Source organism: Musa acuminata, chromosome BXJ2-9 (assembly GCF_036884655.1).
Source record: "Musa acuminata AAA Group cultivar baxijiao chromosome BXJ2-9, Cavendish_Baxijiao_AAA, whole genome shotgun sequence".
NCBI lineage: Eukaryota > Viridiplantae > Streptophyta > Magnoliopsida > Zingiberales > Musaceae > Musa > Musa acuminata.
In genome coordinates this window covers 49,020,228-49,034,684 of record NC_088346.1, presented here as the reverse complement: position 1 = coordinate 49,034,684, position 14,457 = coordinate 49,020,228, and the positions used below count along the sequence as shown (strand labels likewise).

Sequence of the window (14,457 nt, the reverse complement as noted above, 5' to 3'; positions counted from 1 at the left end):
TGGTGGTATTGGGATGGGTGGATTTGTGTGGGGTTCGACGTAAAGATGGACAGTGGGAAAGGGAAAATAGGCGCGAAATATCCGGTGGGCCACCACCGGCACAAACACGGAGACACTTTCCAACACTGTTTTCGTCACAGTGAACACACCTGACTCATGATTGGTGGAAGATTGGTGGGTCCAAGAATTAATCACACCACAAGTTGGCGGCAACAGTGCTGGAACTGTAGGTTTGCCGTATTACGTGGACGCGTATTACCACCAAAATTACTTCCTTCTTTTTTCCTCCACGTAATTATATGGCAGGATTTTACTATAAATATTTAAAAAAATTATCAGCTAGCTCAAATTGTAATCTGAATTTTGTAGATGTTAAGCTCCTTTGACATGTTTTAGTGCTTCAAAGAGTGTTATGCTTTATGTTTGTATCAGAGATGAGGCAGATGATGTGCAAGAGTGCCCGACTCTCTGCTTGTATCAGAGATAAGGCTCATGTTTCTGCACATCTCGCTGTTATCAACTTTTGTCGTTGATTTTACGCTGCATTGTCAAGAGTCTATCTTCTTCCCTTGTTTCTCCACCAAACCCTTAGTGTTTTCCCTAAGAGAACTAGCACTCTCTTTGGTCGAGGGGTAGGACTCAGTTTTGTGATCAACTAGTTCACACCTAAAGCAGATGATAAGGATGTTCTGAAGCACCATAACCTAATCTAATGACGACTTGTCTGATTTCATGTTGATAGCCAGATTGTTTATGAGGTGCATCGTGTGCGTTGTGGGATACTTGTTAATAGAGTTACATGAATTATTATCCCAAAAGAGAGAAGAGGACATCCACCCCACGCACATTACTCTTTTGTTGGGGAAGGGACAAGCATGGTTGAGAGCATACAGATGGTGTGCTGCCCTCTCCTAACACATTCTTCTTCGACACCAGCAATGTCCACTATTTCCATCGCATAACATCAGACACAATGAACTTAACCCAGACCTTCGAAAGAACCAATCTGGAAGAGGAGAAGGTACCATATCAACTGGGCATAAAGGATCTAGCCGGATGGATAATATGCCAAAGCAACACACACAAGAATTGAACTTGACGAAGATTTCAAGATGCAAAAGCCCAGAAACCTGCAACTACTGAAGCAGCAAACCGGAGAGCAGATCCGACTTGCGGCCATGGAGAACGCTTACACTGAGAAGATAAAGGAGTTGACGAGCAAGGAGCTGGAATCGGCAAAGAACGAGTTTGCGTGAGCTAGGCTGGTCCGGGAGCGAGCCAGAGAAGAGGTGGAGAAAGCAGAAAGGACGAGGGAGAAGGCCACCAGAAAGATCACCGCTGCTTGCTCGGAGATCACTTGCTGTAGGTGTCAGCTGCAAGCTCTCGTCGAGAGCTGCACAGTTCTCAAGCTTTAATTGGTTTAACCAAACCAAGTTAATCATAAGTTTCGGTCTGCAATTAATCCGGTCCGAACTCGAACCGAACCGGGTTGAGTCAAGCTCGGGGCACAAGTAATTTAACCTCGGGCCACCGTGAGCCACTCGTTAGCTTTAGATTTCAATTAGTAGACGTCTTGTGGAGCGGGACGACTACCAGAGAAGAAAGAGTGAGCGGAGAGAGACGTGGGCGAAGAAAGAGATCAGCCATGGCGTGCAGAAGCGTTGTGATGCGCTCGATGCTGTTATCGGAGCAGCCATGGCGACCCTCCTGCCGCCCGATCCTCGGCGCTTTCCATTCGGTCGCTACTCCTCTTGTCCGGCCTCGAGTTAGGGCTCCGTTCGTAGCCGCTCCTCTTCGGTGCTCCCACGGCGACGCCCAGACGCCGGCCTCCCGTTCGTCCTCTCCTCAGGACGACCAGGGCCCTCCCCAGGAAGCTGTCCTCAAGGCCATCTCCGGTGAGTCCCCGAAAGTTCCCAATCTGTTGTCGGTAGCTTTGTGATTTGTGGCTGATCGGTATAATTGCTCCTAATTGGATCCCTCTTAAGATTCCTTTTTTTCTTATCACGCTTTGTCCATATGAGGCGCCGGAAGAGAGTTCGAACGTATTGGGCAGGGGAAGAAGGAATGAATTTTTGAAAGAGTGAGTAGAGTATCTGGGAACTTATTTGTGCTTCTGTTTGATGAAATGATTGCGGGGACACACCAATTTTGCCATGGAAAAATTTGTTGGATTTTTATGTGGGATCATTGCTATCTGTGATTTTGTATATTTTGAAGCTGCAGGTGATATATGATTGAAAGTAGATTCAGCATATTAGGCAACCAGTTCATGTTGGGTTCACTGGGTTAACTTATACTCTTCTACAACAACAACAATAAAGCCGTTTGAACCCTTTGTCACTATTGCTATAGGTATAAAATCATATGTTTAATTAAGTTTAGAGTACTTAACTTTTTATTATAATTTCTATTAAGGTCTTTCTAAGTCTTTATCTCTTCTTGTACCATCAACATTAATGATTTCATCTCTTCTAACTACACTATCTTGAGGTCTCCTAAACACGTGCCTTTATCATCTTAAACGATTTTCTTTCATTTTATCCTCTGTTGAAGGGATAGATAGTTATTCACGAATAAATGTATTTCTTTTCTCATCTATCCTAGTAACTCCATACATCCATCTCAATATTCTCATCTCGGCTGCACAAACTTTTTGTATATGTCGTTTATTAACCGTCTAACACTTAGATCTATAAAGCATTTTTGGTCTCACAACTATTTTATAAAATTTTTCTTTTAATCTCAAAGGTATCTGATGATTATACAAGATTCCTATTTTTTCTCTATAAATAATATCTTTATCGATTTCTCTATTTTGACGAATAATTGATCCAAGATACCTAAAATTTTACTTAAAATGAACTTTTGTCTATCCAATTTAACTATATTCTTCTATCTATTCCTAGAATCCCTAAAATTACATCTTAACTCGATTATAAGGTTTGCCTTCATAGCTCAAGTTTATAATTAATTCCACTTAGACTTTCATCAACTAAGATGATATCATTAGTAAATAACATACACTAGGGAGATCTATCATGTAAGTGACTAGTAAGTTCATTCAGTATCAATGTGAAAAGATAGGGACTTAATGTGGATCCTTGATGTAATCCTTTTATAATAGGAAACTCACTAGGCATACTCCATATATTCTAATACTAGTAGCTACATTGGCATGCATATCTTTAATAATATCAATATAATTAGTGGATACATCATTTTTTTTTTGTTAAATCCACCATAATAAATCTCTAGGAGCCATAACATAGGCTTTCTCTAGGTCAATAAAAACTATATTTAAATCTTTATTTTTCTCTTTATATTTTTCATTAATTGTCTTAATAAATAAATAGTTTCTATTGGTGATCTTTCAGGCATAAAACTAAATTGATTTTCAGAGATATTTGTTTTATGCCTTATCCTACTTTTGATAACTCTTTTCCAAAGTTTCATAGCATGACTTATGATTGTAATTCCTCTATAATTTGAATAATTTTATATGTCATCCTTATTTTTGTAAATTGACACTTAAAAAATCTTTCTCCATTTATCAAACATCCTTTCGAATCACCTGATTTCGTTAAATAAGATAATTAACCAAGCTACTTTCTTGTCCTCTAAACTTTTTTAGACCTAAATGAGGATACCATCAAGTCAAACACTCTTAGTTATTTTCATCTTCTTTGATGCGTTTTTTACTTCACTAGCTCTAATCTTACTAACAAATCTATGATTATTAAATCTATCATTATTATTTATTGTTAAATCCAAGTCCTGTTTGGAATATTCATGAAATAATTTATAAAATATTTTTTTTATCTTTCCTTAACCTTGTTATCGTTAACAACTATTCTTTTATCTTTGGTTTTAATGGATCTAATATTATCCAAATCCTTATACTTTTTTTCTTGAGCTTTAGCAATTCGATATATATCTTTTTCACCATCTTTAGTACTTAATTTACTATAAAAATTATCATAAACTTCATATCTTGTCATACTAATCATGTTTTAGCCTCTTTTTTTAGATTATTTATATCTTTTACATTTTCTCTCATTTTTATAACTTTGTCAATCTTTAAAATATGATCTTTTATTAAAAATTACTTTTTGAATTTTCTTGCACCACCATCAACTCTCTCTTAAGGTTACACCTCTATCTTTAGTTTTACCAAGAATCTCTTTTGTTAAGCTCTTAATTTTATTAGTCATGGTAGTCCAGATAATATTAATATTATACTCATTCCAAGTTGCCTCTCATTTCGTCATATTCTTAAGAGTGTTTACATTATCATCTTTAAAATTTTACTATCTAATCCTAGTAAATTTTTTTACTATCTTTTGCTTCTTTTATTTTTTGTAATAAATATCTACTGCCATCAATCTATGTTAATTCGTCAAACTTTTGCCAGGTATAACTTTACAATTCTTACAACTAACTTTGTCTACCTTTTTAATGAGAAAAAGTTTATTTGACTATAATTGTGACCACTCTTAAAAGTAATCAAATATTAATCTCTAAGTGAGTATTTACAATTATAAGACCATATGAAGTTGCAAAATTCAAAATCATACTACCATCTTTATTTCTCTCTCCATAACCAAAGCCCTCATGCACCCATTTATATTTATTATATGTTTTCCCTACATGGCTATTCAAATATCCTCTAATTATAAGTTTTTCAGTTATAGACATTCTTTGAATGATGTTATCTAAGTTTTCCCAAAGATCTCTTTTAGTTTAATCAACCAATCCGACTTGAGGGGTATAAGCACTAACGACATTCAAAAAAATCTTGTTCTTTCACAAATTATAGAACTATAATTCTATCTTCAAATCTTTTTACATCTACAACATTATTCTTAAGATCCTTATCAACAACAATTTATTCATCATTTCTGTGTTTAACTTTTTCAGTATATTAAATTTTCAATCTAGTATTGTCAATCACTCTAGATTTTTTTCCTACCCACTTAGTCTCTTATAAGCAAGTAATATTTATTATTCTTCTAATCATAGTGCCTATCAATTCTAATCCCTTCCCTGAAGGTGTTCCGAGTGACGATCTAGCTCTATACTGAAATTGGTTAAGATTCATATTAATGAGATCTGACATAATTTTATGTTGGTTGTCAGTGACCTAATGCAACCCTGCACTTTTTTCATCTGGCTTGGGACCCGCATTGGTGGTGTTTGGGTTATCTTCTAGTCTAATTTAGCTTTTTCTTTTTTATTTTAATTTTAATTTGGGGAGAGGAGGCAACGCGTTCAAGGAATTCAAGGGTTAGTAATAACAGGAAAGAGAATAATAACAATAACCTCAACCAAAGAACAGAGACCTAGGCTTTTGAGGTAAAAAAAAAGGCATGAAAAAATATCATAAATTGGGAAAGCCCTATCTTATCCTCTAGTAATCAGTGGATAAGTATGGTAGATGGATGTAAATTATGAAGTCATATTCGTTCAAAATAATTACAGATATGAATTGGATACAGATCAGATATATGTTTATTTTGGGTACATATTGGATGCTGGACTGCTTTTGGATATGTTTTATATTTTGGGTGGGTACAGATACAATAAGATTCAAAATGGATTTAGACTAGTAGAAATATTGGTGAAATTGGATACAAATAATATACATAAGAAGTCATGCATTTGATGTATTTTTGAAATACATTATGCAATCATTTCGTTGTATTTCCAAAAGATGTTAGTAGATTCATTTATTTTGACTGTTTGGTTTCATTCTTTTTCCGTTATTTGTCAATTTAAAGTATCAGATACTGTTCTTTCTGATGCTTTGTTTTAACCCCCACCTTTTAATTGATGTTGGCACTGAATCCAGAAGTATCAAAGTCTGAAGGAAGGGTTGCACAAACCACAAATGTTGTTATTGGTGGTACAGTGATGGATGATTCTACTGATGAATGGCTTGTTTTAGATAAGAAGGTACAATTTTGTTACAATACTCTGCCATATTCTTTTCCCCACTTCACCTTAATTTAAAGTCCATTGTGCAAAATTAATTGTTTTTGTACCTGTCACTATTGTTGAATTCATTTAATTATTTTTTGATGACAGCAACAGCACAATATAAGTTCAAACTTCTTTTATCACCTTTTAATTATAGTACATTTATAAGCATCTAGGCTTTAGTTTATATTATTCCTTTGTTACTCTAGGACATTTATATTTGAACTTCACATCTGGCTGGTTATCCCATATGATTGAAAGATCATTTACTGGAGGAGTTATATATGAGTCCGTCGTACCCTCATGCTCTCTTAATACAAAATCCACTCAAGGCAAATGTGTACTTATGCTAATCCATTGATAGGAACATGGTTATAGTGCATAATTGTCCCGATTTGTGTCAGCTTCTAATACTACATGGATACTCAAATTGTTAAAGTACTCAGGTCTGCAACCAACCTTTTCAGTGTCATTATAGATTAAAAGATGAACTGACTTTATGAACATTTCCTTTTGTTCATGTTGTGAGCTTATCCAATTTTTAGTTAAGTGGTCTAGTTGATTCATTTTGGAACCTTATTTAAATTAGTGGTTCAGAGGCTTTTTTTATCATTTTATCAGCATGCTGACATTTTACTTGTGCAATATGGTAAACTTCCTTGATGCTTCTTCACCTTTTCTACCAATTGATTAAACAAAAAAAACTAGAGGAAGAAAAAATAATTCTTTCTATTATGTGGAGTTTTGAGAATGCAAGTCTATTCATCAATTTATCTGTTTTTCAGGTTAATTCATACCCCACGGACAGACGGTTTACCGCAATAGGAACTGGGGGTGATGAATTTGTCCAATCAATGGTTGTTGCTGTTGAATCTGTGATCCAAGAACCAATTCCAAAGGTTTGTGTGTTACTGTTCTGAAAAAAATAAAACATTCATCAATGTAGAATTGTTAGGCTTGCAAAGTTTTACTGGTTTATATGTATTGTGCAAGGCAAGACTTTATAGTCGGTAACTTTTCTTGCAATTTTTTAAGAAGCCAACCTAAATGATAATGGTATTAAGGCATGAAAGACAAGTGTTGCATTACTACTAATAAAGCAAGACTGAAGAAGTGAATAAATTGAGCTTAAACATGCGATTCCCTTGAACTAAAGATTGATTCTTCGGTTTCTTCATGCTGTCTTGTAACTGTATCATTATCATTTCATGGGCTTGGTATGACACTCTGCAATACTGAAACTATACAGTTGCACTTGCAGTCAATCTGCTGTTGGTTTAACTTTTTCTTTTTTATGTACATCCTAGATCTCCTACATCTTGGAATTTATAATGAAGATGGTTTTGATTGTATAGTTTAACTTGGAGGAATTCAGAAAGGTCGTAAGCAGACTGCAGACCTAGAGTGGGCAATACATGGTTTTATAAGACACCAGGAAAATTTTGGAAGAACGTGATATTCATGTATAACCTTATGATGCTTTTCTAGACTTTAGATACCTCAGGAGTTCTTTTCTGCCATTTACCAACAGGATCATTTCTATTTTTACATTATTTATTTATTATTTTTAAGTCCATATTAGAATTTGATTATGAAATTTTCAACCCATGAAAGTTAGATGTTTGGTGGGTTCATGTGTTGTTTATAAGAATGAGTTGCAACTAGTTCCCTATGTTTGAAGCACTGTACTACTCTTTCTGCTTATACTAATTAGTATGCTTGTTCCTATTATAAGTGAAAATCATGATGTATTCAAATTTGTGTCGTGTATTCAACTAGTCCCTTCTTATATATCCTTCCCCCAAAGATCATCCATCTTAGTAATATAAAAATTCATCATTCCAACCAGTTGATCTCATCCTTCTTCTCATGTGGGCTCCATGTTGGTTTTCCTACTTTCTTAAGTTGGTTCTGGAATTTGATTTAACCAGTTTCTCAAAGATGTAGGAGAGAAGGTTTTGAGATCAGTGGCTCAGGGGTTTTGTCCAGATGCTGGAACAGTAATTATCATTATTCCATACCATGTCAATGCTCTGGAACTAGTTGACATGGGGATGGACGCTTGCAGAAATAATACATTAAACATAAGTTAAACCAATGCACATAGCACAATTATTGTGCTTGCCAACACCCAGGTATTAGCATTGGTTCCTTAGCATCATGTTGTACATGCTTTTAAGAAAAAAGGTATTTGTAAAATTGGGAGTGCCTATATTGTGCTGTGATGCCTACATATATGATTAAGGGACCTTAACTGGAATTGTATTAGCTGCCCACTATGGAGCTGCATGAACCAGTACTTCAAATGCTGCAACCAATTGTATTACTTTCTTAGGCGCTGCTTGTGATAATTGTTTTAACTTTCCAGACTTGGTGTATGATTTAAGTCTACATGGTTTGCTACAGTACCTATATAAAGCAATTTTCTGAAAGTTATGTGAATTGCTGATGGAATAGCTTATCTATTTTGCTGTTCTTTCATCAGTTATGCAGTAACAAGATTTGCATCTGCTGGAATATTAGGTAGCCTATATTACTTAACTTTGATTTTTTACAAGACTGCTTGCAGAAGCTGTCTTCTTGCTGCACCGATTACTCGTACTCCTTTTTCTGTGGCTTGTCTGTATATAGTGATCTCAATGGTTCTTTTGCTCTTGTTTCTTTGGTCCTTTCTTCTTGTCAATTCTTTTTTAATTCATATCCTCAAGAATACTAGTTTATACCAGAACACATAGGTTAGTGGAACTCGATCCAAGATTTGGAGGAACACTTATGAAGTGATTGTCAATCTTGAAATTCTTGTGCAGAGGAGATCCTATTGTGAATTCTTAAGCAAGATAAGGTTATCGCATGGATGCTGCTGTTTTGTTTACCCCAAAGTCGAACTGAATTTGTAAAAATGCTTACATGAAACTACCAGATGCATTTACCTGCCAGAGTTGACATTTTGCTTGATTTGTTGCTCGTTGATGGAAGAAAATGAATACTTTCAGGTGGAGATTGTTTGCCTTTGGCTTTATATGCACGAAGGCATAGAAATCATGCTTTTGAAGTTAATACTCCTGGGAGTCCATGCTTTTCTCATTATTTATTCAAATAGTCATGGATGCTCAGTTCAGGCAAAGAATACGCATTGTCCAAAAAAATTATTTTGTATAGACCCATACTCAATTGTGTAGGCTTGCTAATTATTTTCATTGAGGCATAGTTTTCTTCATAGTGTCTAAATGTATCTAGTGGCAATTGATCAATTATTTTAGTTCACATTACATCAAGGTTTTGCATTTATTTAGTTCTTTTTTGCTGAACAGGGTAGCGTGAGTCAGAAAATATCTTCAAGGGGAAAGTATGTGTCAGTAAATATTGGTCCTATTCGTGTTATCTCGAGCGAACAGGTATGCTTCTTGTTTTTCCCTTTTTGTTTTTCTTCCCAACATGCTACTCTTGAGAGAAATTCCATGCCTTAGTGGTTATGTGCTAATTCTTGTAAGATTGAATTGGGTGCATGATGTCTCTTATTTATTATCATTTCGGCTGTGGCATATGATGTGTTTCAATTGGCCTTTTCAGGTCCAAGCTGTATATAATGCCATGAGGAGGGATGACAGGATGAAGTACTTTTTATAGATCGTATGAACACGTTTCTTATAGCAGTTTTGGCGGTTCGGCTCTTAATCAATCTTTGATAATCCGTGGAAATATGGAAGCTTCCAGGTAGTATGGGCACACAATTTTTGAAGTTTTTCTTGCAGGTCTTTTGCCTTTTTACCCTTTTGAAAAGTAATTTATCCAAGAACTGTTTGATTTCTGGCAGGCTGGAGGGCAAAAGCCTTGTATCAAATGCTCAGATCTGCTGCTTATCAAAATTCAGGAATCTATTGTGTTAAAATCATTCAAATCACTGGGATAAGCATAATTATGGAATTGAAATTTGCTCAGAAAAGAGGATTGTAAGGATAGTTGTTGATAGATTTCTTTTTCTCAATAGATGACTATTTTCGAGGCTTTTAATTATTGTTAGGTGGTTTGTTTTTAGTTAAAACTTTTTATTACATTAAACTGCATATAAGAGGTTATTATATGAATTCGAATCATGCATTAACATCCCACGAAGTGAAACATTGGCACCAAATGTGAGCCCTGCCAATAAGGTATGTGGGATGTTGAGTACGTCAATTATGATTAATTCCTGCTAGAAATTCTATTATATTTGTTTTCATATTGAGTGTTTATTGGATTGAAAAATAAAATTTATATGAGATTTTGTTAATATTTTGGTTTTTTAAATTCCGATCTTAAAGCGAATAAATTAAACGTATAAAGTATTTTAATTTGATTCCAATGATATAACAAATGCCACCTAAATGAGTATATATATATATATATATATATATAGTAATCTTGGTTTATTGTATTGAACAAAGAAATTGTTTATTAAGAATTTTAAGATGGTTAATATAAATGAGGTATATTGCGAGATAGATTTCGGATTATTAGAATTTGACTTACAAAGAATATATTAATCAGAGAGATTTAGTATATAATTTTGTTTAGCAAATGATAAATATAAAAAAAAATTAATCAAAATAAATAATTTTAAAATAACTTAAAAAAGAATCAGATAAAAAAATATTTTTTATATACGCAGTTAGAAGTTTATAATGTGCTTAAGCTTATGTTAGATTAAATATCAGTCTTACAATTGAAATACTAGATATATATATTAGAATTACTCAGGAATAATAACACTGAAAGATTATAAAGAAAATAATAAGATATTAAAAAGAAACGAACGATTATATAGTCATATATATGAAATTAGTTCAGATTGAAATGATGGTATTTTATGATTCTATAAATTACATCGATAATAGGAAGTCTACTTTATAGTTTATATTTATATCAGTTGAATCGATAATTTATAGAGAAAAATATAAATCAATGTATTATTATATTATCAATAATAAAACCTAATTTTGTGGTATGTTGTGAGGCCAATAATTAAGTTTTATAATTATAAAATTTTATCTCAAAACTTTATAGTAAAACTCAATTGTCAAGTTATTGAAGATACTTTATTATATATTGTAGTAGTTTTATTACAGCTCTATACATTATGTACAAAGTATTTAGATGATTAAAGAAAAAGAGCATAGAAATAATTAACATCAATTAAAAACTTGAGTTTCACTATATTAATTATTGATTTATTCACTTAGTATTTGCTTAAAGTGTTTGAAAAAATATGCCTTATGTTTGGGTTTGTGAGTAACCCATAAAAAAGATATGATGATAAGATATGTGAGTTTGTGAGCAGACATTATAATTGATATTCTTATTTATTTAATTAAAATTATTTATTTTTTTATCTTATTCATATTTATGTATCGATATATTATGGTTGAATATGATGATAAGATTATCTTAACAAGATAAATTACATAGATCATTTTAGCTTATATTAAGAAGAGTTAGCAATATTGTGATATATAAAAATAAGTATAACATTAATGATATATAATCATTATGACTCCCATTGATAGTCAAACATAGTATGAGATTATGTTTATTGGATTTATTGGCATGCTTTATAAAATTCGTGTGCATGTGTAAAATATTTTTTCAAAGTTTCAGAATCCAATTAAATACAATTATTTTTAAATAAAATTTTATTTTATTTATTTTACTTTTAAATTTTTTATATCTTATCAATTAATAGACAAAGTGAGAGAATATTATATTATATTACTATATCTAATTAGATAAAATATATTATAGATATGATTAGATTTTGATTATGATTATCGACAGATAGAAAAGAAATCCGATAGGAATTCTTATAATATGATATTGATGAGAGGGACGTTCCTAATTACCTTTCATAAACCCTCTGTTTTCACATATATAAAAGGATAGATAGACTCAACACATATAATTAGATATATGGATAAAAGATATGTGGATACATGACATTATCAAGAGATTACATATTTTCTTTTGTCTCCTTCTAGTCATGTGAACCAATCAATGAAACATTACATATATTCTCTCATCTCTCGGTTTCTTGTAGATCGACATCTTTATAATTTTTGGATCTGAAACGATATGCCCATAAATCAGATAGACTTTTTTAGAATTAATATCAATAGGTACATAACGTAGTTTGGATATATTATTATTTGATTTCAAATTTTGATATTAATTTTGTTTATATAACAGTAATATAAGGAATGTTGTTTATGCTTGCACTGCATTTAGTGAACACCATCGCCATGTACATAATTTGATGGAGGATCAGCTCTGTGTCCTCTCCAATTGGTCTGTCCTCCTCTAGAGATGCTTGCAGGTATCTTGCCCACCTTGGCTTAGATTGATTTCATCTGGAAGTACTACTACCTCGCCGACAAACCCTAATGACAAAGAAGTTCATTTTTCTGCATTGCCCTACGCTAGTCGTGACTGCATCGATGGTATAGATGCCTAACTTAGATTAGGGTTCAATGGGTGCATCAGATCTATCGTGTCCATTCAGGTGATCGTGCCCATAATCAACGGCACTTATTTCGATCCTTGGAAGCTCTGTTGGTCCAGTTGCAACCCCACTCCCTCCGAGGGGTTCCGACCATGTCACATCCTCTCGCTCCTACATCGTGATCTATAGAGTTTTACTTGCAGGCCAAACAGAGGTGTGTTAGGGGTTGATCGACACCCCTTTTCCTGGAGGGGATGAGGTTGCTTTTTAGCCTAAGTAACCACGTATCTGTCATCTATTCTTGTTGGATTGAGCAGAATCAACAATGAGACTACTTTTCCTTATACGATAAAAAGATTATAAGATTACTTTTCCATATATCGGCATCTGACCGGATGCTAAGCATTCTTTCATCTGTCGTTTTGAGTTCACTTTCCCCTGATTGTTTGTGACTTCTTTCCGGAGGTCATCCACACACAGATGATGGAACCCAAACACAGAAAAGCAGTCAAAGGCATGCATTGTCGCCGTTGAAACATGTCTAAGTTGCATGAATGCTATACGAAACGTGGCTGCAATTTCCAACCGTAGAAGTTTGACTTGTCTTCTCCAAGGAGAAAACTCCCAAAAGTCTTCTTGAAGTTTCGGAGCAAGACTTCTCCTGGTTTAACGTAAAGATCCTGATCCAAAAGCACCGATGAGAAGAAAACATTGTGCCATGACATGGTGTGTGCTACGAGCTGTTGTCACCTCTTCAGGGAGGATATGAATTCAAAGTTATTCTCCTCCAAAGAAGAACGACCGCAGACGTCGAGAACAAAACGAGATGATACTGTGTGATGGGTGTGGTCGATCAATCTCGAGGCTAACGTAAGGCTGCATGCCATCCAACACGTTTAAGCACGAAACATTGTTCCTTGAGCTTGACCACTAATTACTGTCTCATGCAGGGATCCAAGAAGTCAAGTCTAAGGCTGACAATCCATGTGCGTCTAGAAACATATACACTGTTGTGTTAACAGTGCACAGGAGAGAGAGAGAGAGAGAGAGAGAGAGAGAGAGAGAGAGAGAGAGAGAGACGTTATGTTGCTTCTTGAACATATATACATGCTCGTGCGTGTTTTTGTTCCTACCCCAACATCGATCATGTTGTCAATCCTTTGATTTGGCAAACTATGGAAGAGTCGAACTCAACTAAATGATCGTCACCAGGTAAGTGCAAGCATCGTCTCCGTAGGGTGTAGGGAGTAACACTGGAGTGGAGCTTCCACCAGCTCCGATGATTGCCATGTCCCAGCCACAAACGAGGATTCCATCCTGTGGTAATTAACTGAGGTCGTGAACTGGTTTCTGATCAGTTATCCACGAGACCTTTGATGGGAGAGCTGCCATGAAGGAATCTGAAGGTTGAATGCAAAGCTTCAGGCCTCTTCTAATCGACTTCTCATTCACTGGTGGAAGGAAGCTGTGCAATCTTGTGATTGGCCAAAGGATATCCCGTGGTGTAGGTGACCACAATATATTGTCATGCTCTGGGAACACACGGATTCTTCACAACCCTTTTGTCATCTTCCTCAGCGATCAGCTTCACCAAATGTTCATCAACTTGGTAGTCCAACACGTGTTGTTGATCTATGTGGATTCAGCTACTCCCGAAGAACATATCCAAAATAACGTAGCATCAGAGACAATGAACGAGAGGAATTTATTGACTAATCAACCATTCACTGAACCACTGAATCAATGGCGCTTTCTGCTCCTTCAATGCTTGCTGACACATGTTCTTGGATGGAGAGTAATGACCCTCACAGATGGGAGATCCAACAGGCACAACTATATATCCATGCACGGGTGAGACTGGTGATGTGTAGATTTGATTGTTCACGGTAAAGGGTTTTCACTGGATGTGCGTTAGCCGCCACTGTCGTTTCCCATATTGCCATTTCCAAGATTTGTATGTTACATGTAATCTTAGCCGCTAATTTACGTGCCGTTCACGACTCCCTTGC

The 14,457-nt window shown here is 34.7% G+C and overlaps 1 protein-coding gene across 1 annotated transcript; it reads left to right on the top strand.

The window, feature by feature from the left end:
- The first annotated feature begins 1,557 nt into the window (after positions 1–1,557).
- On the top strand, positions 1,558–9,987 carry LOC103999357 (uncharacterized). The gene is made up of 6 exons (XM_009421098.3): positions 1,558–1,895; positions 5,849–5,952; positions 6,762–6,875; positions 9,288–9,371; positions 9,547–9,690; positions 9,791–9,987. The coding sequence occupies exons 1-5, from the start codon at positions 1,646–1,648 to the stop codon at positions 9,601–9,603; spliced, it is 609 nt and encodes a 202-aa protein (XP_009419373.2). The 5' UTR covers positions 1,558–1,645; the 3' UTR covers positions 9,604–9,690; positions 9,791–9,987.
- The last annotated feature ends 4,470 nt before the right edge of the window (positions 9,988–14,457 follow it).

What these genes read in the sequence shown, in the direction of transcription:
- LOC103999357 (XM_009421098.3), top strand. Translation starts at nt 1,646, where the DNA reads ATGGCGTGCAGAAGCGTTGTGATGCGCTCGATGCTGTTATCGGAGCAG. An exon ending in TCCAAGAACCAATTCCAAAG is followed by an intron (nt 6,876 to 9,287) that starts GTTTGTGTGTTA and finishes TTTGCTGAACAG; the next exon opens with GGTAGCGTGAGTCAGAAAAT. An exon ending in GTGTTATCTCGAGCGAACAG is followed by an intron (nt 9,372 to 9,546) that starts GTATGCTTCTTG and finishes TGGCCTTTTCAG; the next exon opens with GTCCAAGCTGTATATAATGC.